The sequence below is a fragment of the Muscardinus avellanarius genome (assembly GCF_963383645.1).
Source record: "Muscardinus avellanarius genome assembly, chromosome: 3".
NCBI lineage: Eukaryota > Metazoa > Chordata > Mammalia > Rodentia > Gliridae > Muscardinus > Muscardinus avellanarius.
The window spans coordinates 82,032,299-82,058,430 of NC_137788.1; the positions used below are offsets into that span (position 1 = coordinate 82,032,299).

The 26,132-nt window shown below is 37.1% G+C and overlaps 1 protein-coding gene across 1 annotated transcript in view; it reads left to right on the forward strand.

The window, feature by feature from the left end:
* BTBD8 (BTB domain containing 8) overlaps positions 1-26,132 on the forward strand; it is a gene marked incomplete at both ends in the record, with an annotated part of 92,238 nt that overhangs the window by 57,251 nt on the left and 8,855 nt on the right. The window contains 7 exons of the mRNA XM_080693076.1: positions 3,642-3,730; positions 4,757-4,859; positions 15,170-15,352; positions 16,087-16,224; positions 17,490-17,619; positions 19,966-20,027; positions 25,106-25,808. Coding sequence (XP_080549202.1) covers positions 3,642-3,730; positions 4,757-4,859; positions 15,170-15,352; positions 16,087-16,224; positions 17,490-17,619; positions 19,966-20,027; positions 25,106-25,808 — 1,408 coding nt within the window. The remainder of the gene's footprint in view (positions 1-3,641; positions 3,731-4,756; positions 4,860-15,169; positions 15,353-16,086; positions 16,225-17,489; positions 17,620-19,965; positions 20,028-25,105; positions 25,809-26,132) is intronic.

A 26,132-nucleotide genomic window follows, 5' to 3' on the forward strand; every position in this document is an offset into this window, starting at 1 on the left:
AAAGTTGATATGGGAGTGGTTATTGGAAAGATTAATAATATTCTCTACAATTCAAAGATACAATGTACAGCTGGGATTCAGGACTTCAAAATAGGATAAAGGAAGTCAAGAACTGCAGTCACAGTCTCCATTTGTCAAGACCTACACAGTGGTTGTTTTCCCTGGAAGTATATCCTTTCCTTCCATCACCTCTTAGCAGCATGTACTTGGGTTGGAATATAGTTTCTTCTACCTGTCTCCCCAGGTGGAATATGAATGCTGACTTTTTAATTTTAGTATATGCAAAAGCCAATTTATCATCTAAAGAAAAATCTTATACTATGCATTTCAAAATCATTTTGGACATTATCTTTATATTCTTCATTATCTTAACCACTTTGCGCTGCAGGTTATTTTTATTTTATTATAAATGCTTTTTCATATTTTGTAAATGTTTTACAATAAGTGCACATTACTTTAATCAACACAAAATTTTAAATAATTGTTTACATTGTATTTTCCTCTTACTGGGTACTTGAGGCATATAATATGCGTTGTATGAATTCTAATTAGGTAATTTTTAAAACACTTAAATTTAGATGTTTGTGCTGGTTAGGACTTTTTCTGCCTCCCTATAAGTTGTAGATGAATAGGTTTTGGACAGTCATCTTTCCTTTTTATATGAGTATATCGGTCATATTCAGCTTCTTGTATTTTATGTTCGGTAATTCATTTAAATTTATTTTTGTTTTCTGTCATCATATACGTTGACATACATAGTTTGAGTGAAGCATATCTCACATAATGGTGTTTGAAAACCCAGTCATAACAATTAGGAACCACAAAACTATCTCCACAATTTTTTTTTCTGGGGCTGGGGGTAACTGGGGATTGAACCCAGGGTTATTCTACCTCCAAACTATACCCTGAGTCCTATTTTTTATTCTTTATTTTGAAACAGGGTTTTACTAAGTTGTGGAGGGTCTCACTAAAAAGCTGTGAATGGCCACAAACCTGAGATGCTCTTGTCTCAGCCTACTGGGATTACAAGTGTGCACCATCATGCTCAGCTTTCCACTTAATTTTTAAAAATTACTGGTGGCACATGCTTGTAATCTCAGTACTTGGAAGATTGAGACAGGAGGATCTCAGGTTCAAAGCCAGCCTCAGTAACTTAGGCTTTCAGGAACCTAGTAAGATCCTTTTTCCAAATAAGAAAGAAAATTGGGCTGGAGGTATAGCTTGGAGCTAGAATGCCTCTGGGTTCAATCCCCAGCACCGAAAATAATAACAATAAATAAGTTTAAGCTACTTAGACCATCTCAACTCAGACCTTGTTTCAAAATAAAGAATAAAAAATTGGACTGGGGATATAGTTCAGAGATAGAATGCCCCTGGGTTCAATCCCTGGTATAAAACAATAAATAAATAAATTTTAGAAATCACTGATTTTATTACAACTATTCTTTGGAAATACACATTTAGAAACTAGATATATATGTGTAAATGTTTTTTGCTGGTCTTGAGGCATATGAATTCAAACTCACAACAAATCAATGTGTATAAAGAAAACATCAACCTTACTGGGCAATGATGTGCCTAGGAACATGGTCCAAAACCTGAAAATACATTCCATGGGCAGTATATTGTACAAATGCTAAACCTTACTAAAGACAGAAAGTTGTTTTATTTGTATCTACCCTTTATTTTTTTAATTTTGTTTACTTTTGTGTGGTACTGGGCATGGAACTCAGGGGCATTCTACCTACAAGCTATACCCCCAGCTCTATTTTTTATTCTTTATTTTGAAACAGGGTCTGAGTTTCAAAGGGCCTCACTAAGTAGAAGCTGAGGCTGTCCTCGAACCGCGATCCTCTTGTCTCACCCTCTCAAACACTGGGATTACAAGCATGAGCCACCATGCCCAGCTGTATCTACCCTTTATTTATCCAATTCATTACTTCTATATATGTGCTTTTAAAAATATTACATCTTGAGTCAGGTGTGGTGACACACACTTGTAATCCCAGGACTTGAGAGGCTGAGACAGGAGGATGGCAGGTTTGTGACCAGCCTCAGCAACACAAGGCCACTGCAATTTAGTGAGACCCTGTTTCGAAATAAGCAATAAATAGCCAGGCGTGGTGGTGCATGCTTGTAATGCCAGCATGTAGGAGGCTGAGACTGGAGGATCGAGGTTTGCAGACAGGTTCAGCTACTTAGTGAGGGCCTCTGGAACTTAGTGAGATCCTGTTTCAAAATAAAGAATAAAAATAGGGCTGGGGTGTAGCTTGGAGGTAGAATGCCCTGGGTTCCTCCCCAGTACCACACACACAAAAAAGGAATAATAATATTGAGCATGTTGTTCAGAGGGTAGAACACCCTTGGGTTCAATACCCAGTACACCCCCCCCCCCCCCCCCCACACACACACACACACGAAAAAATTATCTTAGAATCCATTTACATTCTTTCCTTTTATCTGAGGTCAGTATAGGACCTCCTATTGCCCTTGTACTTTGTTACATTTTACTTAAGGAAGTAGATTAGACCTTATGGTTGTATTGCAAAGTAATGTGTCAGAAATTATTATACCACTTCTGCTTATAAAAAGGATATTTTAGTTAAAATCATTTAGAATGAATATTGTGTGTATTTTAGAAGCTAGAAAAGCTCAAACACTATCCCATAAAACTAAAAGTTATCAGTAATACTTTTTTCTAAAAGCTAATGGACTTTGCACAAAAAGACTATTTTTAGAGCTGGATGTGGTGGTGTACACTTGTAATCTCAGTACTGGGGAGGCTGAGACAGGAGGGTCGCAGGTTCTCAGCTACTTAGTGAGGCCCTCTGCAATTTAGTGAAACCCTGTTTCAAAATAAAAATAAAAATAGGGCTGGGAGTATAGCTTGGAGGTAGAATGCCCCTGTGTTTCATCCCCAGTAACACAAAAAATAAAATACTATTTTTAAATCAATTTGTTTTTTGTTTTTGAAACAGGGTCTCACTGATTTGCAGAAAGTGCCTAAGTAGTTGAGGCTGGTCCTGAACCTGTAATCCTCCTGTCTCAGCCTCCCAAGTAAGTGGGACTATAAGCATGTACAACCACGCCCTTTTTTAAAAAAATCTAAGTTGCTGAGGGCCTCACTAAATTGCTGAAGCTGTCCTTGAACCTGTGATCCTTCTGTCTCAGCCTCTCAAGTAGTGGGATTACAGACATGTCCACTACTCGCCAGATTAACTTCTTATCAGTATTCACTTAGTAGTATGTATTCAAGTTTCATCCATTTCTCTTCACATCTTGATAGTTCATTTTCAATGCTGAAAATTCCATTGCATGGATGTACTATATTTATTCATCTACTAAAGAACATCTTGGTTACTTCTAAGTTTTAACAAAAGCTATAAACATCTGTGTGTAGGTTTTGTGTGGAAAGGTGTTTTTAAGGAAAAAAATTTTAAAACATTGACTATAATACATCTATAGGTAGAGTACCACCAGAAGTTGAGTCTAGGTAAAGAAATATGGAAAATAAATTTCTGAATTAATTTGAATAGCATATATGTATTCTACAGTTTAAGCATATATATTTTTAAAAATTAATCAAATGCTTTCAGCCTTTGTAATTTGAAAAGGAATAAATGATTTTTTGTTAATTTTAGCCCATTCCCAGAACATTGACATCTGTACAAGAATGCTTAATTATTGCTCATTCAGTTGGAGTGGAAAGTCTTTTTGCTGAATGTATGAAGTAAGTTATCTTAAGTAGTACAGCTATTATTAATTTCGACATTTTGTTCTTTTATTCTCTTAATTTCCAGGCAATTTTAGGTTTGACCTATTTTCTTGTGCAGTGTCATTAGTGCTTAGCTAGTTGCACTAATTGAAAAGAATTATTGATTTAGATATTGCTCAAGATGTTTGGATTGATTTATTTTAGCTGAGCCATGTTATGTTAAAATCTGTGCATATAGCCGGACGTGGTGGCTCACGCTTGTAATCCCCATGCTTGGGAGGCTGAGACAGGAGGATCACACAGGTTTGAAGCCAGCCTCGGCTACTTAGTGAGGCTCTCAGCAACTTAGTGAGACCCTGTTTCCAAATAAAGTATAAAATAGGTCTGGGAGTGTAACGCAGAGGTAGAAGGCCTCTGGGTTCCATCCCCAGTACCACACACACACACAAAAAAAAATAAAATCTGTGCATATAGCCCAACATGAGTTTAAAATGTTTTTATAGAAAATGGAGTATATAATTATATCCATCATAGAGTTCATAAAATTAATAGTAAGGGTTGATTAAAACGTATGTGTGACAATCACAGAGAGTGAAGGGTCATATGTTTTCTTTAATATGTGCGGGATATAGTGTAATGGGGGTAAAAGAGAGACTCCAGATGATGAGGAGAAACCTCAGGGGAGCCAGGGAGGAGATATAAGGGTAGGGGTGGAGGAAGACTTAGGTTCATTAATCGAAATACTAGCATAGACTATATGTGTACATGTGAATATATACCAATGTCAATCTGGGTGCTTCATATTGGGAGGGAAGGAAGTGGGGAGGGGGCACCAAGAGCATGTGCATGTATCTCATTGTCAACATGATTTACATTATGATGTGAATCTATAATGCACCAATAAAGCACACAAAAAAGAAACGTACATGTGAGGGAGAGAGAGTGTGTGTATAGTTTATGTAATTGAAAACAAAAATATTATTGGCTATTATAATGAAAAATATTTGAATTCTCTAACTTCAGATTCTTTTCTTTTAACAGGTGGATTGTAAAGCATTTTGCAAGGTTTTGGTCTGAGAGAAGCTTTGCAAATATACCTCCTGAGATTCAGAAAAGTTGCTTTAACATGTTGATTCAGTCCTTAGTGAGTATAACCTAGAATACTCTTGATTGTATGTGCCATCACAAAAGTTTTTTCAATTATGTATAGTACTTCCAATTATTTAAACATAGATTGAGAATATTATTATAAAAAGCGAGATGATAGCCGGGCGTGGTGGTGCACGCTTGTAATCCCAGCTTTTGGGAGGCTGAGACCTGAGGATCGTGGTTCGCAGACAGCCTCAGCTACTTAGTGAGGCCCTCCGCAACTCAGTGAGACCCTCTTTCAAAATAAAAAAAGAATTAAAAATTGGGTAGGGGGTGTAGCTCGGAGGTCAAATACCTCTGGGTTCCATCCCCAGACCTGCAAACAAACAAACAAACAAACGAGATGAGAGAACCAGTTCCAGATAACATAGAACCAATTCAGAGAGCCTAGGCTTAAGATTTTGTTTCCCCGAAACCACTTTTAGTACTCAGTTATTCATCAGTCAGGTTTGGTCAGAGAGCCAGAACTGCTAGGAAGTATATATTGGTTCCTGAACAGAAGGCTTTCAGAGATGGAGGCTGTGCACTGGTTCAGCAATATGGACTACGCAATATGTAGTCACCAAAGTGGGATCTGGATATAACCCTATAGCTTTTCAATGGCACCATTCTTTTGTTGTTGTTTTTGTTTGTTTGTTTGCGAGTCTGGGGATGGAACCCAGGAGCATTCAACCTCCGAGCTATAGCCCCTGCCCTATTTTTTTTTTTAATTCTTTATTTTGAAACAGGGTCTCACTGAGTTGCAGAGGGCCTCATTAAGTAGCTGAGGCTGTCCGCGAACCGCGATCCTCTGGTCTCAGCATCCCGAATGCTGGGATTACAAGCGTGTGCCACCACACCCGGCTTCAATGGCATCATTCTTCAGGGGGTTCCGCCATATACCTAAAGACAGGTTGTTTACATTGGCCCATGTCTATCATAGAAAAAGGAAGTGCTTTATTCTCATTTTAATAGACATTTGTTCTGGATTTGAATTTGCCTCCCTAGCTCACAATATTTCTGCTAAAACTAGTAGCACGAACTTACAAAATGCTTTATCCATTATCTTGGTATTATTCCATGCAGCATCACAATGACCAAGGAATGCATTTCATAGAAAATTAAGTAGAATAATGAGCCCATACTCATGGAATTCACTAAACTTAGGAGGATTGGCTTGTTCTTGCTGTCTCTCACTTTATATTCATCCTCCCTTCTCCACTCCTGTCCTGTGTGCTTCAAACTACATAATCAGATATAAAGGCTATTTATCCAGTCCCCACAGTTGATAAGATCACATCCCTGTAACAAATGATTGTACACACACACACACACACACACACACACACACACACACACACACGTACGTACCCCTACTAGCAGTCTTGTTTCTCTGATTGAATCCTGAATAATAGCTTCAGAATGGGTTACATAGAAGGTACATTTAAGTTTAACTGGAAAAACAAGTGTAAGCCTTTAGCTCATAAGATGCCACTGCACAAGATAAATCTAAATCTGTATTTAATTTAATGAAGAACTGTGTAGTTTTGTTACTTACCGTTCCTTAGTCATTGATTAATTCCTTCCTGTTTATGAAGGCAAACAGTTGTCCCACCTGTAATTCAATAGTAGAAGTACCTATATTTAGTGGATTTTTCCAGACATTTAACAATTCTGAAAAAACCTTATATGTGTGTACATGTGTGAAATTTATAAGACAAATACTATTTCACATACGACAGTAGAAAATAAGAGGTGAATCCTTTGTTCAAATTCACAGTGTCAGTAAATGACACAGCTGGGTCCTAAAAACAATTTCTGCCATTCTAAAGAGAATAAGCATTCATCATGAGCAAAGATTTTTTTTAAGTCTGGACCTTGACCTCCAGAAAGTCACAAATGGATTGAATAACAGGCATGTAAACAACTCAATAAAATACAAGTTAGAGTATGACCAGCATTGAGCTCCATGTCAGTTTTGTTCACTATCAAAACCCCAGCCTTAGAACAGTGCTGAGCACATGCCAGACCTCCAATGTGTATTGTCAAATCAATGAGTGAGTTGGTAAAATGTATAATTCAAGCATATACATTAGATCACAGAGATTTAAATAACCAACCTGATTGTAATAATGAGAGAAGTAACTTGAGATGAACCTGAAGATAGAGTACAATTTCACAATAAAGAAATAGGACATTCATGATAAACTGAAAAATATATCCGGGGGAACAGGGATTAGGCAGTGTTAGTACTGGTCTGTATCTGGAATGAGAGAGGAGTCTGAGGATAGTCTAAGGCCAGACTGGGAGGAATTTTTACCAAATACCCTTGTTAACAAGTTTCTTTTTTTGTTTGTTTGTTTGTTTGTTTGTTTGTTTGTGGTACTGGAGATGGAACTCAGGGGGTTTCTACCTCCAGGCTACACTCCCAGACCTATTTTATATTTTATTTGGGAACAGGATCTCACTATGTTGCTGAGAGCCTCACTAAGTAGCGAGGCTGGCTTCGAACTTGCATGATCCTCCTATCTTAGCCTCCCAAGTACTGGGATCACAAGCATGTGCCACCATGCCCGGCTTTTTTGTTGTTGTTGTTTTGTTTTATGTAAGTGGTATTCTTAATTGACGAATAAGCCCTTCAAACTGTTCCTTTCCTTCTACTATATTTTATCTTTATTTTATGAGTCTAATTAGGTATTTTTTTTAATACTGGGGATGGGACCCAGGAGCATTCTACCTCTGAGCTACATCTCCAGCTCTACTTTATTCTTTTCTTTTGAAACAAGGTCTCACTAATTGTGAAGGGCCTCAGTAAGATGCTGAGGCTGGCCACAAACCTGAGATACTCCTTTTTCAGTCTCCCAAGTACTGGGACTATAGGTGTGTGCCACCACACCCAGCTCAAGTTCTTTATGTATTCTAGATATTAGTCCTGTGTTAGGGGAGTAGCTGTCAAAGATTTTCTCCCATTCTTCAGGTTCTCTCTTTAGACTCAGTGGTTTTCTTTGTTCCACAGAAGCTTTTAAATTTGATGTCATCCTATTCTCAATTTTATTTACAGGACTTTAAGTGTCTTAAAGAATTTCTACTAGTGCCTCTGTGTTGGGTAGTTGGTTCTATGTTTGTGACGAGTAGTTCCAAAGTTTCTGGTCTGATTTCTAGGTCTTTGATTCCTCTAGAATTTTGTGCAGGGTGAGACATAGGGTCTAATTTAATTTTTCTACACATGGATATCCAGTTTTCCCAACACCATTTGTTGAAAAGGCAGCCTTTTCTCCAGCATATGTTTATCGACCCTTTATCATAAATCACCTGGCTCATTGCTGGGCGTGGTGGCGCACGCTTGTAATCCCCGCGCTTGGGAGGCGGAGACAGGAGGATCACGCAGGTTCGAAGCCAGCCGCGCTGGCTTAAGAGACTCTGTTTCCAAATAAAATATATAAAATGGGTCTGGGAGTGTAGCCCAGAGGTGGAAGGGCTTCCAGAAACTCCAGTACCCCAGTACCACCACCAAAATAAATTAAAAAAAAATCACCTGGCTCTTTGTCTTCTATTCTGTTGGTCTGTGTGTCTGTTTTTGTGCCAATACCATGCTCTTTTTATTCCTATAGTTCTGTAGTATAATTTGAAATCAGATATTTTGATAACCTCCAGCATGGTTCTTACTGCTCAGAATTTCTTTGGTTATTTCTTTTCTTCTTCCATATGAATTTTATAACATTTTTTCTAGCTCTGAGAAATGTCATTGATATTTTGATAGGGACTGCATTGAATCTGTAGATCACTTTTTTGATGTCTATTTTGCCAAAGATCATGTGGTTTCTTTTTGTCTTTTAAGGTCTTCTTTCTTCGTGTTCTGTAATTATCATTATAGACGTCTTTTACTCCTTTGGTTAGATTTATACCTAAGTATTTTATTCTTTTTGAGGCTATTGTAAATGGGATTATTTTCTGGACTTTTTTTTCCATTGGATACATTGTTAGTATAGAGAAAAGCTATTGTACGTTAATTTTTTATCTGGCTACTTTTGTGAATTTATCATCTCTAGAAGTCTTCTGATTGAATTTTTTATCTTCTAAATATAGGATCATGTCTTCTGCATGCATTCTATTTGCATCTCTTGAATTTCCTTCTCTTGCCTTATTGCTTTGACTAGAATTTTAAATAATATACTGAATAGGAGTGGTGATATTGGGCATCCTTATCATATTCCTGACTTTAAAGGAAATAATTTAAATTTTTCCCCATTCTGTATGATACTGGCTTTGGGTTTATCATATATTGTCTTTATGATGTTGAAGTAAGTGCCTTCCATCCTTAATTTCTTCAGTGTTTTTAGCATGAATGGGTGTTAGATCTTGTCAATGCTTTTTCTGCATCTATTGAGAGCATCATGTAGTTTTTGCCATTTATTTTGGTTACATGATAGATTATAATTATTGACTTGCATAGATTGAACCAACCTGCATCCCTAGAATGAGACCTACTTGGTCATGGTGCCCTATCTTCTTGATGTGGGTTTGAATGTGATTGCTAGTATTTTATTAAGAATTTTTGCCAGGTATGGTGGCACACACCTGTAATTCCAGTATATGAGAGGTTGAGACAGGAGAATTGCAGGTTCTAGGCTAGCCTCAGAAATTTAGTGACGCTCTCGACAACTTAGTGAGACTCTGTTTCAAAATAAAAACATAAGCTAGGGCTGTAGCTCAGAGGTAAAATGTTCCTAAATTCAATCCCATGTAACACACACACACACACACACACACACACACACACACACACACACACACACAGAATTTTGCACTTATATTCATTAAAGATATTGGTCTATAGTTTTCTTTCTTTTACTTTTTCTTTTTTTGTGTGTATGGTACTAGGGATTGAACTCAGGGGCATTTACCTCCGAGCTACACCCCCAGCCCTATTTTTTTTGTTTAATTTTGAAACAGGGCCTCATTAAATTGCAGAGGGCCTCACTAAGTAGCTGAGGCTGGCTGAGAACCTGGATCCTTCTGTCTCAGCCTCTCAAGTACTGGAATTACAAGTATGTGCCACCACGCCTAGCTTATAATTTTCTTTTTTTTGAGGTAACTTTATTTGACTTGATGTCAAGGTGATAACTGACTTCATAGAATGAGTTTAGAAGTATTCCATCTCTATTTCATGGAATAATTTGAGGGGCATTGTAGCTTAGTCCTTCCTTAAAGGTCTTATAGAATTCATCTGGGAATCCACTGGATCCTGGGCTTTTCTTTGTTGGAAGGCTTTTTATTGCTGCTTCAATTTTATTGCTTATTATTGGTTCATTAGGTTTTCTATATCCCCTTGGTTCAATTTAGGTAGGTTGTATGTGACAAAGACTTTGTCAATTTTTTCTCGATTTATGATTTGTTGGAATATTAATTTTGAAAATAATTCCTGATGGTCTTCTGGATTTCTATGGTACTATGGTGGTATATTTCTTTTTGTTTCTCATTTAATTTGCATAATTTCTCTCTCTTTTGCCTAGGTTTGCTGAGAGTTTTTTAGTCTTGTTTATTCTCTCTATATAACCAACTTTTTCTTTTATCTTTGGCATTTTTATTCTCTATTGCATCAATTTCTGCTCTGATTTTAATTATTTTCTGCCTTCTACTGGCTTTAGATTTAGTTCCTATTTTTTTAGGACCTTGAGATGTATGTGGTGCTATGGATTGAACCCAAGCACATTCTACCTCCGAGCTACACCCCCTTACCTTTTTTATTTTTTGTTTTGAAACAGGGTCTTGCTGAGTTGAGGCTTTAGGTTGCTAAGGCTATCCTCAAACCTGTGATTCTCCTGTTTCAGTTTCCGAAGTACTAGGGTTAAAGGCAAGCACCACTACATCTGGCCTGGTCAGTACCTTTATATTATTTTGAATTCTCTGTCAGCTAAATCATATATAGGGATTCCTCTTTTTATTGCAACTTCAGTTTACTCTGTTTTGTTGATTCTTTGTTTTTCTGCAAATTGGAGGTATTAATGTTTCAAAAATTTCCCTTATATCTGTTAAGGTGATCTGTGCTTAATAAGCCATTGTTTCAGGGTACCACAAACCATGACCGTATAAGACCGCATACTTAATAATGTGTGTTGTATCTGCCCCAAGGGCCCACTGGCACCCCAGATCTCTCCTCTTCACAGACAGCTGTGTTCTCCAAGAAACAATATTGAAATTAGGCCACTTAGTAACCATACAATGGCCTCCAAGAATTCAAGTGAAAGAGTGAGCCACATGTCTCTCACTTTAAATCAGAAGCTAGAAATGATTAAGATTGGTGAGGAAGGCATGTTGGAAGCCAAGCTAGTCTGAAAACTCAGCCTCTTCTACCAAACAACCATACTGAATGAAGGACATTAAAAATATTACTCTAGTAAATACACAAATGATAAGAAAGTGAAACCACTTCATTGCTGATACAGAAACCGTTTTCATCATCTAGACAGAAGATAGACCAGCCACAACATACTCTCAGCCAAAGCTTCATCAGGATCAAGGCCCAAACTCTCTTCAATTCTATAAACCTGAGAGAGGGGAAGAAGCTGCAGAAGAAAACCTCGAAGCTGTTACTGAATATTTAAAGTCCAATGTAGAAAACTTCTGCTCAAGGAAAAAATCCTTTCAGAATATTACTGCTCGTTGACTATGTGCCCACCCGCCTAAGAGTGTTTATGGAGATGTACAATGAGATTAACATTGTTTTTATACATGCAAACACAACATCCATTCTGCAGCCTGTGGATCAAGGCATAATTTTGACTTTCAAGTCTTATTCTTTAAGAAGCACATAGTTGCCATAGATAATGATTCCTCTGATGGATCTGGGCAAATTCAATTGAAAATCTTCTGAAAATATTCATCGTTCTAGATTCCATTAAGGACATTCATGATTTATGGGAAGAAGTTCAGAATGTCCACATTAGCAGACATTTGGAATAATTAGACTCTGACCTTTACAGATGAATGACTTTGGGGTGATGAGTCAGGCATGGTGGCACACACCTGTAATCCCAGTATTTGGGAGACTGAGAGGAGGATCACAGGTTCAAGGACAGCCTCAGCAAGTAGCGGGACTCTCATCAACCTAGCAAGACCCTGTTTCAAAATAAACAATAAAGTAGGGCTGTGAGTGTAGCTCAGAAGTAGAATGCCTATAGATTTAATCCCCAGTACCACAAAAAAAGCCACAAACAAAAAAACTTCTTTGATGAGCTGGGCACAGTGACACACTCTGTAATCCCAGTATTTGGGAGGTTAAGACAGGAGGATGACAGGTTCACAACCAACCTCAGAAGCTTAGAAAGACCCTGTTTCAAAATAAAAAATAAGGCTGGGGGTGTAGCACAGAGGTAGAATGCCCCTGGGTTTAATCCCCAGGACCAAAAAAGCAAAGTATGCTAAGTGTAAAAGGCGGCATACAGATTCCTGTACATATTAATACCTCCATTTGAATAATTGGAAATTGTATATATTGTTTGCATATGTACAAGATCACTCTGGAAAGAGAAAAATTATATTGGCTTGAAAATGGATGGTTTGGAGATAGGAAGGAGAGAAAGACTTCCTAGTAGTGCCCTTTATACAAATTCAAATTTTGACCATGTGATTGTTAAATATTGAATGAATATATTTATTTGGTCTAGAAGTATTGCTTTTTTGTGTGTGTGGTACTGGGGTTCCTGGAAACCCCTCTACTTCTGGGCTACACTCCTAGACCTACTTTTTTATATATATATATATTTTTTTTATTTGTAAACAAGGTCTCTTAAGCTAGTGAGGCTGGCTCGGAACCAGCATGATCCTCCTGTCTCCGCCTCCCAAGTGCAGGGATTACAAGCGTGCGCCACCACGCCTGGCTAGTATTGCTTTTTTTTTTTTCTTTGAACTTTGAGGTATCCCAACATTTAATGTTTAGCATATATTTAGATCAACATGGAAAAAATTATATATCTATATTGTCACTTAACTGTGTCTATATTTTAGTTTTCTAATAGATTCCAAACTAAATTATGAACCATACTTAATTTTTAAAAAATTAGCTAGAAATGGTGCACACTTGTATTCTTAGTACCTGGGAGGCTGAGACAGATTGCAGATTCATGGCTAGCCTCAGCCACTTAGTGAGGCCCTCTGCAACTTAGACCCTATTTCAAAATAAAAATAGGGTAGGGGTGTAGCTCAGAGGTAGAAAGCTCCTGAGTACAATTCTGGCACAAAGGGAAAAAAATAACTGTTGAGCACATAACATTATGTATATAGAAAGCGCTTTGCAGATATCTGCCAAATTTATTTGCATATCTTACATTTGGCTCCACTAACAGAGCAATGCCTACATAGAACAAATTGGGCTTATTGCCTAAAACTCTTGGTAACTGCAGTTACTCAAGAAGTCACCATGGGAGGGAAGGATAATGCTACATTAAAAAAAGAAAACTTGAATTATAGAAAAGTAGGATTTTTTTCCCCTTCAGTAAGGCAGTGGATGCATACAATGTATTTTTAATGAATTCTTGCTAAATGGGATGTATGTTTGTTTGTTTTTACGGCACTGGGGATTTAACTCTGGCCATTCTACCTCTGAGCTATACCCCCAGCCCTATTTTTCATTCTTTAGTTTGAAACAGGGTCTCACTAAGTTGCAGAGGCTGGCCGTGAAACTGCAATGCTCTTGTCTCAACCTCCCAAGTAATGGGATTACAATTGTGCGACATCATGCCTGGCAAATGGTTAAAATTTTTAAAATATTCAAGAATTAAACTTAAGTTATCTTAGAAATTCACCGGGTGCACACTTGTAATCCTCAGTATTAGGGAGGCTGAGACCAGAGGATCACGGTTCGCGGACAGCCTCAGCTACTTAGGCCCTCTGCAATTCAGTGAGACCCAGTTTCAAAATAAAGAATAAGATATAGGGCAGGGGGTGTAGCTCGGAGGTTAAATGCCCCTGGGTTCCATCCCCAGATCCACACACACAAAATAAAATTTACATTGACTCTCAGTCTCTGATTATGCTAAGAGGTCAAAGAATGTTTGAGCATCTATTATGACCCAGTTCTGTACTAGGCCCTGGGGATACAATGATGAGCAAAAACAGGCATGGTTTCATACTCATTGAACATGTAGCAAGCATAGTAAAGAAGACAGACATTAACCAAAGAGTGATCTTCATACCTGAATAATTACAAATACCTTAAAGAAAAGAGACAAGGTCTCTGAGGCATATATAAAAGAAAACTTACGTAGGTGTGGGGACCAGGGAAGATGTAGTGCTTTAGTCAGAATCGGAAGTGATACAGTGGGTGTACGAAGTCACCATGGTACGGTCCCTGTTGAAATTCTAGACTCTCATTTCCAGATTTATCAGTTATCTATTGCTGTGTAACAAAACCACCTTACAACTACATTGTTTAAAAACTAACTTATTCTTTCTCATAGTTTTGTGGTTTGACAGTGACTCTTCTGCTGGCCTCGCAGGAGCCCACCGCTGTGGCTGTGTCCAGCTGGTGTCTTCTCTGGAGCTAAGCCTCCTGCTCCCTGTGATCTTCCCTCTCAGGCCTCCTGAGGCCTGTGCTCTGGAGCAGGCCCACACCAGTCCACATGCAAGACGCGAGGAAATAGGCTCTACCTCTTGATGAACGGTCTGGGGGTGGAACCCAGGGGCACTTGACCTCCAAGATACACTCCCTGCCCTATTTTTTATCATTTATTTTGAAACAGGGTCTCACTGAGTTGCAGAGGACCTCACTAAGTAGCTGAGGCTGTCTGCAAAGTGTGATCCTCCAGTCTCAGCCTCCTGAATGCTGGGATTACAAGCGTGCGCCACCACGCCCGGCTTTATCTTGCTTTTCTTTCTTTCTTTCTTTTTTTTTTTTTTTTTTTTTGGTGGTACTGGGGTTCCTGGAAGCCCTTCTACCTCCGGGATACACTCCCACAGGCTACACTCCCAGACCTATTTTTTAACTTTTTTATGTGGAAACAGGGTCTCTTAAGCCAGCGAGGCTGGCTCCGAACCAGTGCAATCCTCCTGTCTCCACCTCCCAAGTGCTGGGATTACAAGCGTGTGCCACCACACCCGGCATTTATCTTGCTTTTAAAGAAGTAAATAGTTCTCAGATCACAGCCTTTTTGGGTAATTCTGAAGTGAATCAATATTATAAGTAAAACTAATGGTAAAGACATTAGCTATCTGGAATCTTCTTGCAGAAATAAGATTTCTAACAAAAGTATTTGATTCACTTAGAAAGTTACTTCTTGAGCAGTAAAAACACCTAACTTTTCTTCCCAATATTTTTAAAATTCTAAGAATGATAAGAATGCTGCTTTTCTTCTGATGGAAAGTGACAGGCTAATCAACAGTTTACCCAGAGTAAAGTGGACAGAAGCAGCACTGACTATGGCCTCTCAGCTCCAAGAAGAGTGTATTACATTTATTGTAAAAAACTTCTCCAAGATCATTCAGAGTGAGAATTTCACTCTCCTCTTACAGGTACTATTTCTAAAATTATATCTTATATTTTGTCCCATCTCTGTGCTGTAATTTTAATTGTGAAAGTGTTTTTAAATGCAGGTTGTCTTTGATTAAATTAGTATGATTTAAACAAACTTTCACAGCAGATGGCATGTTTGCGTCAGATGTAGAACAGTGATGGACAGGATTTTTGGCTCGCAATATAAGGAAGGCAGAGGGATAGGTTTGTGTCCTCTGGCAAAGCACATTGTAACTCTGGCCAACTCTAGCCCTCAGTCAGTCTAGCCACATTTTAGAAAGCAGAGTTATGAAAATACTGTTTGTTCAGTGATACGTTATGGCCCATGCAAAATTCCCTATCTTACTGGGAAGTTACTTCCTCTAAAATCAGTGAATAAAGAATTTTTATTGCTTATTTCTAGGTTCTTTTATTAGGACTATGTTGGCCCCTTAAAACAGTGTGTATGTGTATATATGTATCTGTATATATGCAGATTTTTGTTTTGTTTTACTTTTGTGGTACTGGGAATCAAACCTAGAGCCTGGAGCTTGTTAGGCAAGCATTCTACTACTGAACTAAATCCCCATCCCATATGCAGATTTTTTCAACAGAGAAAAAGGAAAGAACAAATAGGATGTCTGGCTGGCTTCATACAGCCAGTTAGGATGACTGTTCTGCTGTTATGCCAGACTTTCATGTTTTATACACGCCACATGAATTTCTGTTAAATAACAATTTCTGTGTTTTGTAGTCACAAGCAATGAGCAGCACAGCTGATCTATTGGACAAAATTTTTAAAGCAATTGAAGAAAATATTACTACTGAAAATAGTTGTTCTCTTCTTATGGCTCTGGACACATTACTGAACTCTGAAAGTACAAAGGAAATGGTACTGAATACAATAAAATATATTAAAATATAGTATTTGAAGTATTTTAAGATTTTAAATTGCATGTAAATTTTAAATGTTGCATGGGTCATTGAAGCTGGGGTTTGATTATGATCTCTGCTTTTTGTGTATATTTGGAATTTTTCACCATACAAATTTGTTTGTTTGTTTGTTTTGGTGGTACTGGGGTTCCTGGAAGCCCTTCTACCTCCGGGCTACACACTCAGACCTGTTTTTACATTTTTTTAAAATTTGGAAACAGGGTCTCCTAAGCCAGCGCGCGGCTGGCTTCGAACCTGTGCGATCCTCCTGTCTCTGCCTCCCAAGTGCGGGGATTACGAGCGTGCACCACCATGCCCGGCACCATACAAAATTTTTAAATCTCATTTACCTCCAAATGGACTTTTTATAGATGTTTAGAACTTGACATTTAGTTCATTAATTTTAAACCTAGTTTTTGCTACTTAGAAATATTATTTGGCACTGTATAATTCTAGTATTTCTCTCTGGTAATTACATTTTCAGATATAAAATGTAAACTTTAGGAAAAAAAAATGATACCTTTTATTATTTATAATTTGGGGGGAATTGTTTGTTTTACAGTACTGGGCATGGAACCTAGGGGAATTCTACCTCTGAGCTATGCCCCCAGCCCTATTTTATTTTTTTAGTTTGAAATAGGGTCTCACTCAGTTGAGGAGGGTCTCACTAAGTTGTTGAGACTGGCTGCAGAGCTGTGATCTTAAAGTACAGACATGCACCACCATTTCTGGCTTATAATTTATTCTAAATTATTTCTTTCTCTTCGCAAACATATATTTTAAAATTAGATTGACTAGAAAAGCAAATTTTAAATATTAAGTATTTTAAATGCAGTTAATCAATGGTAATTAATATGCTAATTGCAAATTATTGGCATTTTTATTCTACAAGAATGATGAAAATGTCATCATATTTATTATTATTGCATAGAGTATTTGACCTTGTAATGTCACAGTTGATTCGAAAAGGCTGTGGAAAGTATTTATATAAACACTGGTGTTTTAAAATAATGCTTGGTTGAAAGGATAAGATTTAGCATTGCATCCTTATAAAATTCTGTTAATGAGTAAGCCGTCATAAATAACATGTACCCAACGATCTGAAAAACCTAAGTGATGACATCATTGATCTAGCTTAGGAGTAAGTAGATTCGGAAAGGAATAATGACTGGTTGCTATGACAATGTGGCTCTCACCAGCTGCTGATTTGTTGCTGGAACACAGGGTTTTACGTGCAAGATCCAGGCTCTGCGTGATAAGCTGTGGGTCTTCCTGGTTCAGTCTTTCTATGCTGTTCGTCACACAGAAAGCTGGAAGCTGATGAGCACAGATGATCAACAGAAAATCCAAGCAGGTATTTTAGCCTTGGCATTTTTTTTATTCTTATGTAATGATCTTTGTGACAGCAGATATTTTGAGGAGAGTGTGATAAATAGTTAGATCAGCATTCGTGTGCTTCTGTTGGGTAAATGGGTGCTAACTAAAACTAGTGATAATATGTTAGGCAGCTTTAATAGATCGTGCTTCTTTGCTATTCTTAGAAAATGAAACTCCTTTCTTTACATATGCACATCAATTTTTAATCGTGTATATTAGTGACAGTATTCTGGCCAAATTTGCTTAAAAGCATTCTTGTGAAGAGGTTAGAAGTATAAGAGAATATAATGCACGTAGTACAGTTTACCAAACACAATTCTCTCTTAAAATATATTTTGCCATAAAGCTTCCCATCTTTTTTTGCAAGACACCCTTTCTTGTGGTTTTGCCTAGATTCGATGGCTTTATTTCACAATTGATTGGCTCAGTGATGTGGTGTGTGCTACTGCGGAGAGTCCCTCAGGAGCCACACGGTGATCTCTGATGTTTAATAGGCATGGTTTGAAACATTAGCATTAAACAAAAGATGTATAGTGCTCATAATACATGTTTGTTTCAAAAAATAAAAATTTAAGGGTGTGGAACTAAAAATGGCTTCGTGACTATTTTTGGGTTAAAGCCAGTGCCTTAGAAAAAATACTGGCATATTCGGCAAGTATACTTTTAAAAACATTTTAAGCTAACGGACTACATTTTGTGAAACATAGATTTTTGTACCCTAAAACATAAAGCCATGTGTGAAAAAATATATTGTTGATAATGCATAGGTATATTAAATTCTTTAGTAGAGAGTCAGAATGTGACCTGCTCAGTCTTGTAACACGATAGTGTAGCTAGATGTGATCTGAAGAGCACTTCTCAAAGAAATTTCTTTTTTTAAATAACAAAATCATGAGAAGATCTTTAGAAATTGACATTGTTTTCCTTGTAACTGTTTCTGTGCTGGTATTCAGATGGCAGTTTACTGTAACATCTAAACAGTGTCAAGAAACAAAACAGGATCAGCATTCCCTGAGTAGATGTCCTTCTACTCTGTTCGTTGGTAGAAAACTTTGTTTTTCTCCATTTTAGATGACTTCATAGTTAACTTGAACTTCAAATAATGTTCTTTACTTCTCCAAAGCACTAATTTTAAAAATACATGTAAATACGCTTACGCTTAAGATACTTACCATATGTCTAAACAAAATGTCATTGGTAATGCAACTAATTATGAAAAAGAACTTTTCATTGATGCTGTTACATTGCATCCATATAATAATCTTAAACTTTAAATATTTTGAATTATAACGAATCCCAATTTATAACATAATTACTGCATTTGGGAAAATCAGATAAAAAATGTTTCTATATTGCTTTTGCTGCAACAGTGCATTCCTTCTATTTCTATTTGAGCTACTGACCTTTTGGAGAAAATTTTTATTAAATTCTTTCTGTATATTGTTGTGCAGAGTCATTTGCTTACTGCAAATCAGTCTTTACATTGCTATCTAAGATCTCTTTGTCTTAAACCACATATCCTATAGAATAGAGATTGTAAAAGATGCATGGTAAAGTTAATAACTTAATACATTTTTATTAGCTGATTTAATAAAAATCAAGTCAGTTTTGGAAATTATATATATTTATAAAATATACCTTGAAGCCCCATAACCTTCAGAAAAAAGACATTAGCTAAACTATATTGATAGTCCTCATACCATATTCCTATATATTTTCTTGCTGTCATTCAAGTTCTTTTTTTGACCCATAAACATGAGTTTCCCAATAATTCCCACATAAACCTAATTTATAAAATGAATTATTCTAAAAAAAGGCATAATTTAGAGGATTATTTCTTGTTTTATTTTCAAAAGAACCTTATTTTTTCTTCTTTCCTCAAGATATACCTGAAAAATCAGAATATTAGGATAAATGTTTTCTCATATAATTGTATATAAAATATCACATTTGCCATAATTATAATTTTTTGAAATTTGGAAAATTAAATGAGTTACCTAAAAATTAATAACTTGAGAAAATTCTGGGTTTTAGAAAATATATGAATCTTCTCTGGGAAATTGCACTTTTCATATTTATTAATATTGAAAACAAAATCTTATGGACCAGAGAAAAACAAAATAACAAAATCTCACGAAAATAAGATTTTTTTAAAGTTTCTAAAATATAATAGGGAGAATTGTTTTTGTATGCTAGATTAGCTGCACTCTTTTGTTATTTCCATTAAAATAGAATGTTTTTTCTGCTAGCATTCTATTTTTCCTGTACTTGTATAGTAATAACACTGCTTCCTGTAAAAATAAATTGCTGTTTCTTTCTACAGCTGCATTTGACAAAGGTGACGATCGAAGACTTGGCAAAAAGCCTATATTCAGTAGCTCTCAGGTAAACTTTCTAAACGTTATCGGTCCAAGTGAAAAAAGATACCAAATAATTTAAATTTTATTTTACATTTCAGAATGATTTTTAAAAATCTGTTCATTAAAGCCATTTTAGTGGAAATAATTTTAAAGTCAAGTGAACATTGAATATGTTTTTAAGCGATGTGAATATTTTATATCTAGCTGGCATTAGAAGTATTTGCCTTTTTCATTTCCTTGAAAACCTTTTGGCAAGTAACATATTGGAGCCATTTCAGTATATTAGGAATTGTTTAGAATTCTAGGCCTAATTCAATGTCTATTTTTCTAATTAACCTCCTTCTTACAAAAGAAGTTTTAATTGTTCCAGTTTTCTCTGTGCTAGTATTTTAATTCACATAGTTTTTTTTTTTTCATGTGTGATATCAGGGACATTCAAACACTGAACTATACCCCCAACCCTATTTTGTTTTTTATTTTGAAACAGTGTCTCACTAAGTGACTGCACGCTGGCCTTGAACCTTTGATCCTCCTGTCTCAGCCTCTAACTCATATAATTTGTGTGGGGACATGGGGCTGGAGATTGAATCCAGGAGCATTCTACCTATAAGCTATATTTCCAGACCTTTTATTTAGTTTGAAACAGGATCTCACTAGGTTGATTAGAGTCTTGCTAAGTTGCTGAGACTGTCCTTGAACCTAGGATCCTCCTGTCTCAGCTTCCCAAGTGCTGTGATTGCAGGCATGCACCACCATGCCTGGCTTAATTTTTTTTTTTTTTTTTGTATTGGCAAATGAACCCAGAGCCATTCTACCTTCAAGTTACACCCCCAGCCCAATTTTATTTCTTGTTTGAAGCAGTCTCACTAGGTTGATGAGAATCTCACTACTTGCTGAGGCTGTCCTCAAATCTGCTATCTTCCTGTCTCAGCCTCCCAAGTACTGGAATTATAGGCTTGTGCCACCATGCCTGGCTCATATAATTTTTTGATGTGAAGAAAGCAGTTAGTTCCTAGAGCACAGTTGCATTTAACTTTAAAAATTACTGTGTGTATTATATAAAGTACCAAAGTAGTCAAATTCTTAAAAACAAAATTAGAATGGTGATTGACAGGGACTGGGAGTGTGGGATATAGAAAAGAGGACTTATTGTTCAGTGGGCATAGTTTTAGTTTTGCAACATGAAAAAGTCCAGAGATCTGTTATAAAAAGTACATATAGGTAACAATACTGTACACTTTTAAATGTTAAGATGATAAATTTTATGTAATGTGTTTTTTTACTATACACACACAGGCACAGTGCTTGATGTGTTCATTATAACCTGAAATGCATTTTTTTGTCCCCTACTTAGATGTTATGAATAATGGTTAGTGCTCCAAGCTAACTTACATGTAATCAATAATATATTTGATTTTTTGGGTGTGTGTGTGCGTGTGTGTGCACGTGTGTGTGTGTGTGTGTGTGTGTGTGTGTGTGTGTGTGTGTGTGTTTAACCCAGGGTCATTCTACTTCCAAGATATACTCCCAATTTCTTGTTCTTTATTTTGAAACAGGGTCTCATGAAGTTGTAGAGAGCCTCACTAAGTAGCTGAGGCTAGCCACAAACCCGCGATCCTCCTGCTAAGCTTCCCAAGTACTGGGATTACAAGTGCGCACCACCACACCTGGCTCAATAATATATTTGACGTACAGAATTATACTAACTTACTCTGTGCATTACATTGATAATATGAAAACATACATTGAGAGTTCCAGTTTGGAATGCAAAGAGCATATTGCCCTTGCAGAGTGAAGTAGGAATTTTATTTTCTTCCTTGTCATCCAGTTGATAGAAACTAGTACAGTCCAAGCTGTAACTGAGTTACTTAGTTCTCATGACTTACGGCAGGGGTGCATGAAGCTCTAAATATCTTAGGTAAGAAACTGAAATGCTATTTTTTTTAACCAGTAAATCTAGAACGGTTTTCTAAAGTGTTTTGCAATATGCTACCTCAGTCAGATGTTCTACCTAAGAGCATATAGCATCAACTAAGTTTAAGAATTACTATGTAACATGGCTTCTTCTAGAGACTGATGAAAATTATGCTTTAAAAGTGCTAAGAAACACTACAGTAAAGAACATTTTTTAATTTTGTTTCACCTCAAATTTCCATTTGTTAAGCTATGAGACACCACTGGACTCCCCCTCAGCTCCTTTAAAGCATATTGTACAATTCCCCACAACATAGTCTAAGAAATGGCAACTTAAAACTACTTTTGAGCCAGGCATGATAGCGCATGCTTGTAATCCTAGTGCTTGGGAGTCTCTCTCTTCCTCTTCCTCACTCTCTCCCTTCATATCTGAGAAAGAGAAAGAAGAAGAAAAGCTGGGTTTGCCGGGCGTGGTGGCGCACACTTGTAATCCCCGCGCTTGGGAGCCGGAGACAGGAGGATGGCGAAGGTTCGAAGCCAGCCGCACTGGTTTAAGAGACCCCATTTCCAAATAAAGTATAAAAATAGGTCTGGGAGTGTAGCCCAGAGGTAGAAAGGTTTCCAGGAACCCCAGTACCACCAAAAAAAAAAAAAAAAAAAAAAAAAAAAAAAGCTGGGTTTGGTGATATATACCTATAATCCCAGTACTTGGGAGGCTGAGACAGGAGATCACAGGTTCAAGGCTAGCCTCAGCAACTTAGCATGACACTCAGCAACCTATTTCAAAATAAAAAGGGCTAGAGGTGTAGCTCAGAGGTAGAGTGCCCCTGGATTCAATCCCCATTACCAATAATAAATAGATAAGTAATGGCTGGGAGTGTAGCTCAGACACACACACACACACACACACACACACACACACACACACACAGGAACAAGCCTATTTGAAAGTATGTTAGCATCCTAGAACACAACTCTGAAGAGGAATATTCTCTATATACATGCATAATCTTGGGCCCAGAGTTAATAATTTTTCTTTTGGCAGCACTGGGGATTGAACCCAGAGGCATTCTACCGCCAAGCTACATCCCCAGCCCTATTTTTTTATTCTTTATTTTTAAATAGGGTTTTACTAAGTTGCAGAAGGCCTCACTAAGTAGCGGAGGCTGACTGAAAACCTGCAATCCTCCTGTCTCAGCCTCCCAAATACTGGGATTACAAGCTTGTGCCACCACACCCAGCTCAGAGTTGTTAATAATTTCTTAAATACCCTAGGTCCATTGGAAGCAAAGCCAGGATGAGGATTTAGTAGTTCCTTTATCAGCATACCATTCTTTTCCCAAAATTTAACTAAGTTAATTATTTCTTTATTCACTTTCACTTTATTCATTTTTTACATATGACTGTATACACATACTTGTAAGTACAGACACACATAAAGATATTATCTTGGGCAATTTTTTTTTGTATGTATATGTGTATATGCATGGTACTCGGGATTGAACCCAGGGGAATTCTACCTCTGTACTACATCCCCAGCCCTTTATATTTTTTGGTTTATAACAGGGTTTTAATTAGGCTACTTGAGTCTCAATAAGTTGATGAGGCTGTCCTCAAATCTGCGATCTTCCTGTCTCAGCCTCCCAAGTTAACCTGAGATTACAAGTGTGTGCCACTATGCCCAGTTTATCATAGGAATTTTTTTTTAACTAGATTTGAACCCAGGGGCATTCTACCTATGAGTTATACCCCGAGCCCTATTTTTTTTCTTTATTTTGAAACAGGATCTCACTAAGTTGTGGAGGGCCTCTCGCAGTAGCTGAGGCTGGCTGTGAACCTGTGATCCTCCTGTCTCAGCCTCCCAAGTACTAGGATTACTATCCTGCACCATCACACCCATCTATCATAGGGGAAATTTTTAATATAATTAGGAACTTTTTATAATTAGAAATAGTTAGACTTCATATCAATATATGCTTAGTCTTAACAATAATCATCAATATTTTCTTGATTATTATGGGCATAGTCCCAAAGGGTGCTATGAAGGGTAAAGATAACACAGGCTTTACCTCATACCTGTGCAGTCTAATATAGGTTTGCAATGGAAAAAAATTAACATCTGCATATTTACAGTAAGACACTATCATCTTAAAATTTTATTTAAAAATTTCTACCAACTTTAACTTTTTGTTCCTTTTTTATCAAGATTGAGTTTAAGAAAAATAATAAAGTAGTTGTGTTTATCTTTCTTGCCTTTCTATTTTCCTCATTTTATCTATTTAAGCTATTTTTGGATGATTTTTCATACTTCCTCCAAAAAGTATACTTACCAAAGAGGATTAAATATTTAATGATAAAATTCTGGTATTGGAGATAGGGTTTAAGAGAAAATTTTTAGTGAAAATCTTTAATAATGTCCATCAGAGTACACTATGCAGAAGCCTCTCTTGAGGCAGTAAGTCATGAGCTCTAGTCCCAGTTCTGTGCCTTACCAGCATGTGACCTCGGCTCAGTTCCTTCCCTGTTTAACCTCCAATTTCCTGTAAGAAAAGTAACTACAGGAGCTATTTTACAAGATTGTTGTAAGGATTAAGTGAAATGATTAGGAAAAAAGCTTATAAAGCATGAAACCTGAGATTTCTCAAGAAATCTTGGATGTAGTTATTTATTCAAGACATCCTGAACCTTTAGATATTAATTTATATCAAACTTTACAAATATATAATGGAATACTTTTTAAATAAACATTTCATGCTGTATATTTCAGATTTGGTTAATATGATCAGACATACAATGATTTTTAAATGATCAAAGACAATATAAGTTGGGTTTTTTGTTTGTTTGTTTTTGTTTTTGTTTTTGTTTTTGGTGGTACTGGGGTTCCTGGAAGCCCTTCTACCTCTGGGCTACACTCCAAGACCTATTTTTACATTTTTATTTGGAAACAGGGTCTCCTAAGCCAGCGCGCACGGCTGGCTTTGAACCTGCGTGATCCTCCTGCCTCTGCCTCCCAAGCGTGGGGATTATAAGCGTGCGCCACCACGCCTGGCATAAGTTTTTAATGACCTTACATCATAATTTGAGCTTTACTAACTTTTTCCTTTGAAAAACTGGCTTATTGAAACATAAAGCATTGTATAGCAAAGGCTCCAGTGAAGTTATAAAGCTTTTTTATTTCTTTTTTTGTAGCAAAGGAGACAAGTTTCTGGCTCTGATGTTATAAAAAACAAGTCTTGGAGGGAAAATAACAAGAAAAAGTGTTGGAGTTATCTCTCTACTAATCAAAAGATGAAATCTGATGGATTAGGAGCATCAGGACATTCATCAAATACTAATAGAAATAGTATAAATAAAACATTGAAGCACGATGATTTAAAGGAAAAAGATAGTACAAAAACAACATCCAAGATTACAAAAGAATTGAAAAGTGGAGGGAAAAATATTTCTGAAAAACCCAAAACTATAATAAAGCCCCAAACTGAAAACAGTGATAATGCAAAATTGGAAAACATGTCACCTAAAGTTGTGGAAAGGCCAGCAACAGCAAGCGGGCATAAAAATTCAGTAAGTGGAAAGGGAGTAAGAAATCATGAAGGGCAGATTGCAGGGGCCAGACCCAAGGTACTCACTGGAAACCTAAATGTGCAAGCCAAAGCAAAGCCTTTGAAAAAAGTGACCCGGAAGGATTCTCCATGCCTCGGCATTTCGGGACCCACCAGCCGGTCTGCAAGTTCGAGTATGGAGTTACTGACTTCCACTGGATGTCTGGGTGAACCCAAAGAAAATGGATCCGTAGGAGAGGAAAAGTCTTCTGAGCAGAAGCTATCACTTTGTGATGCTCCAGGACAGATTCGGAAAAACAGTGTGGAGGGTGTTAAAACTTCCACTCTAGGTAAGTTTAGCACTCTAATTTTTTTAAACGTTTTTTGGAAGGCTAGGGGCTGGGAATCCAACATAGGGCCTGCACTTGCTAAGCAAGGGCTCTATCACTGGGCTATTCCAAAACTCTATATTATCTTATTGTGACACTGAGATTTGAACCCAGGGGCATTCTACCTCCCAGCTACACCCCCAGCCCTACTTTTTATTCTTTATTTTGAAACAGGGTCTCAGTAAGTTGCAGGGGCCTCACTAAGTAGCTGAGGCTAGCCATGAACCTGCTTTCCTCCTGTCTCAGCCTCCCAAGTACTAGAATTATATGCATGTACCACCATGC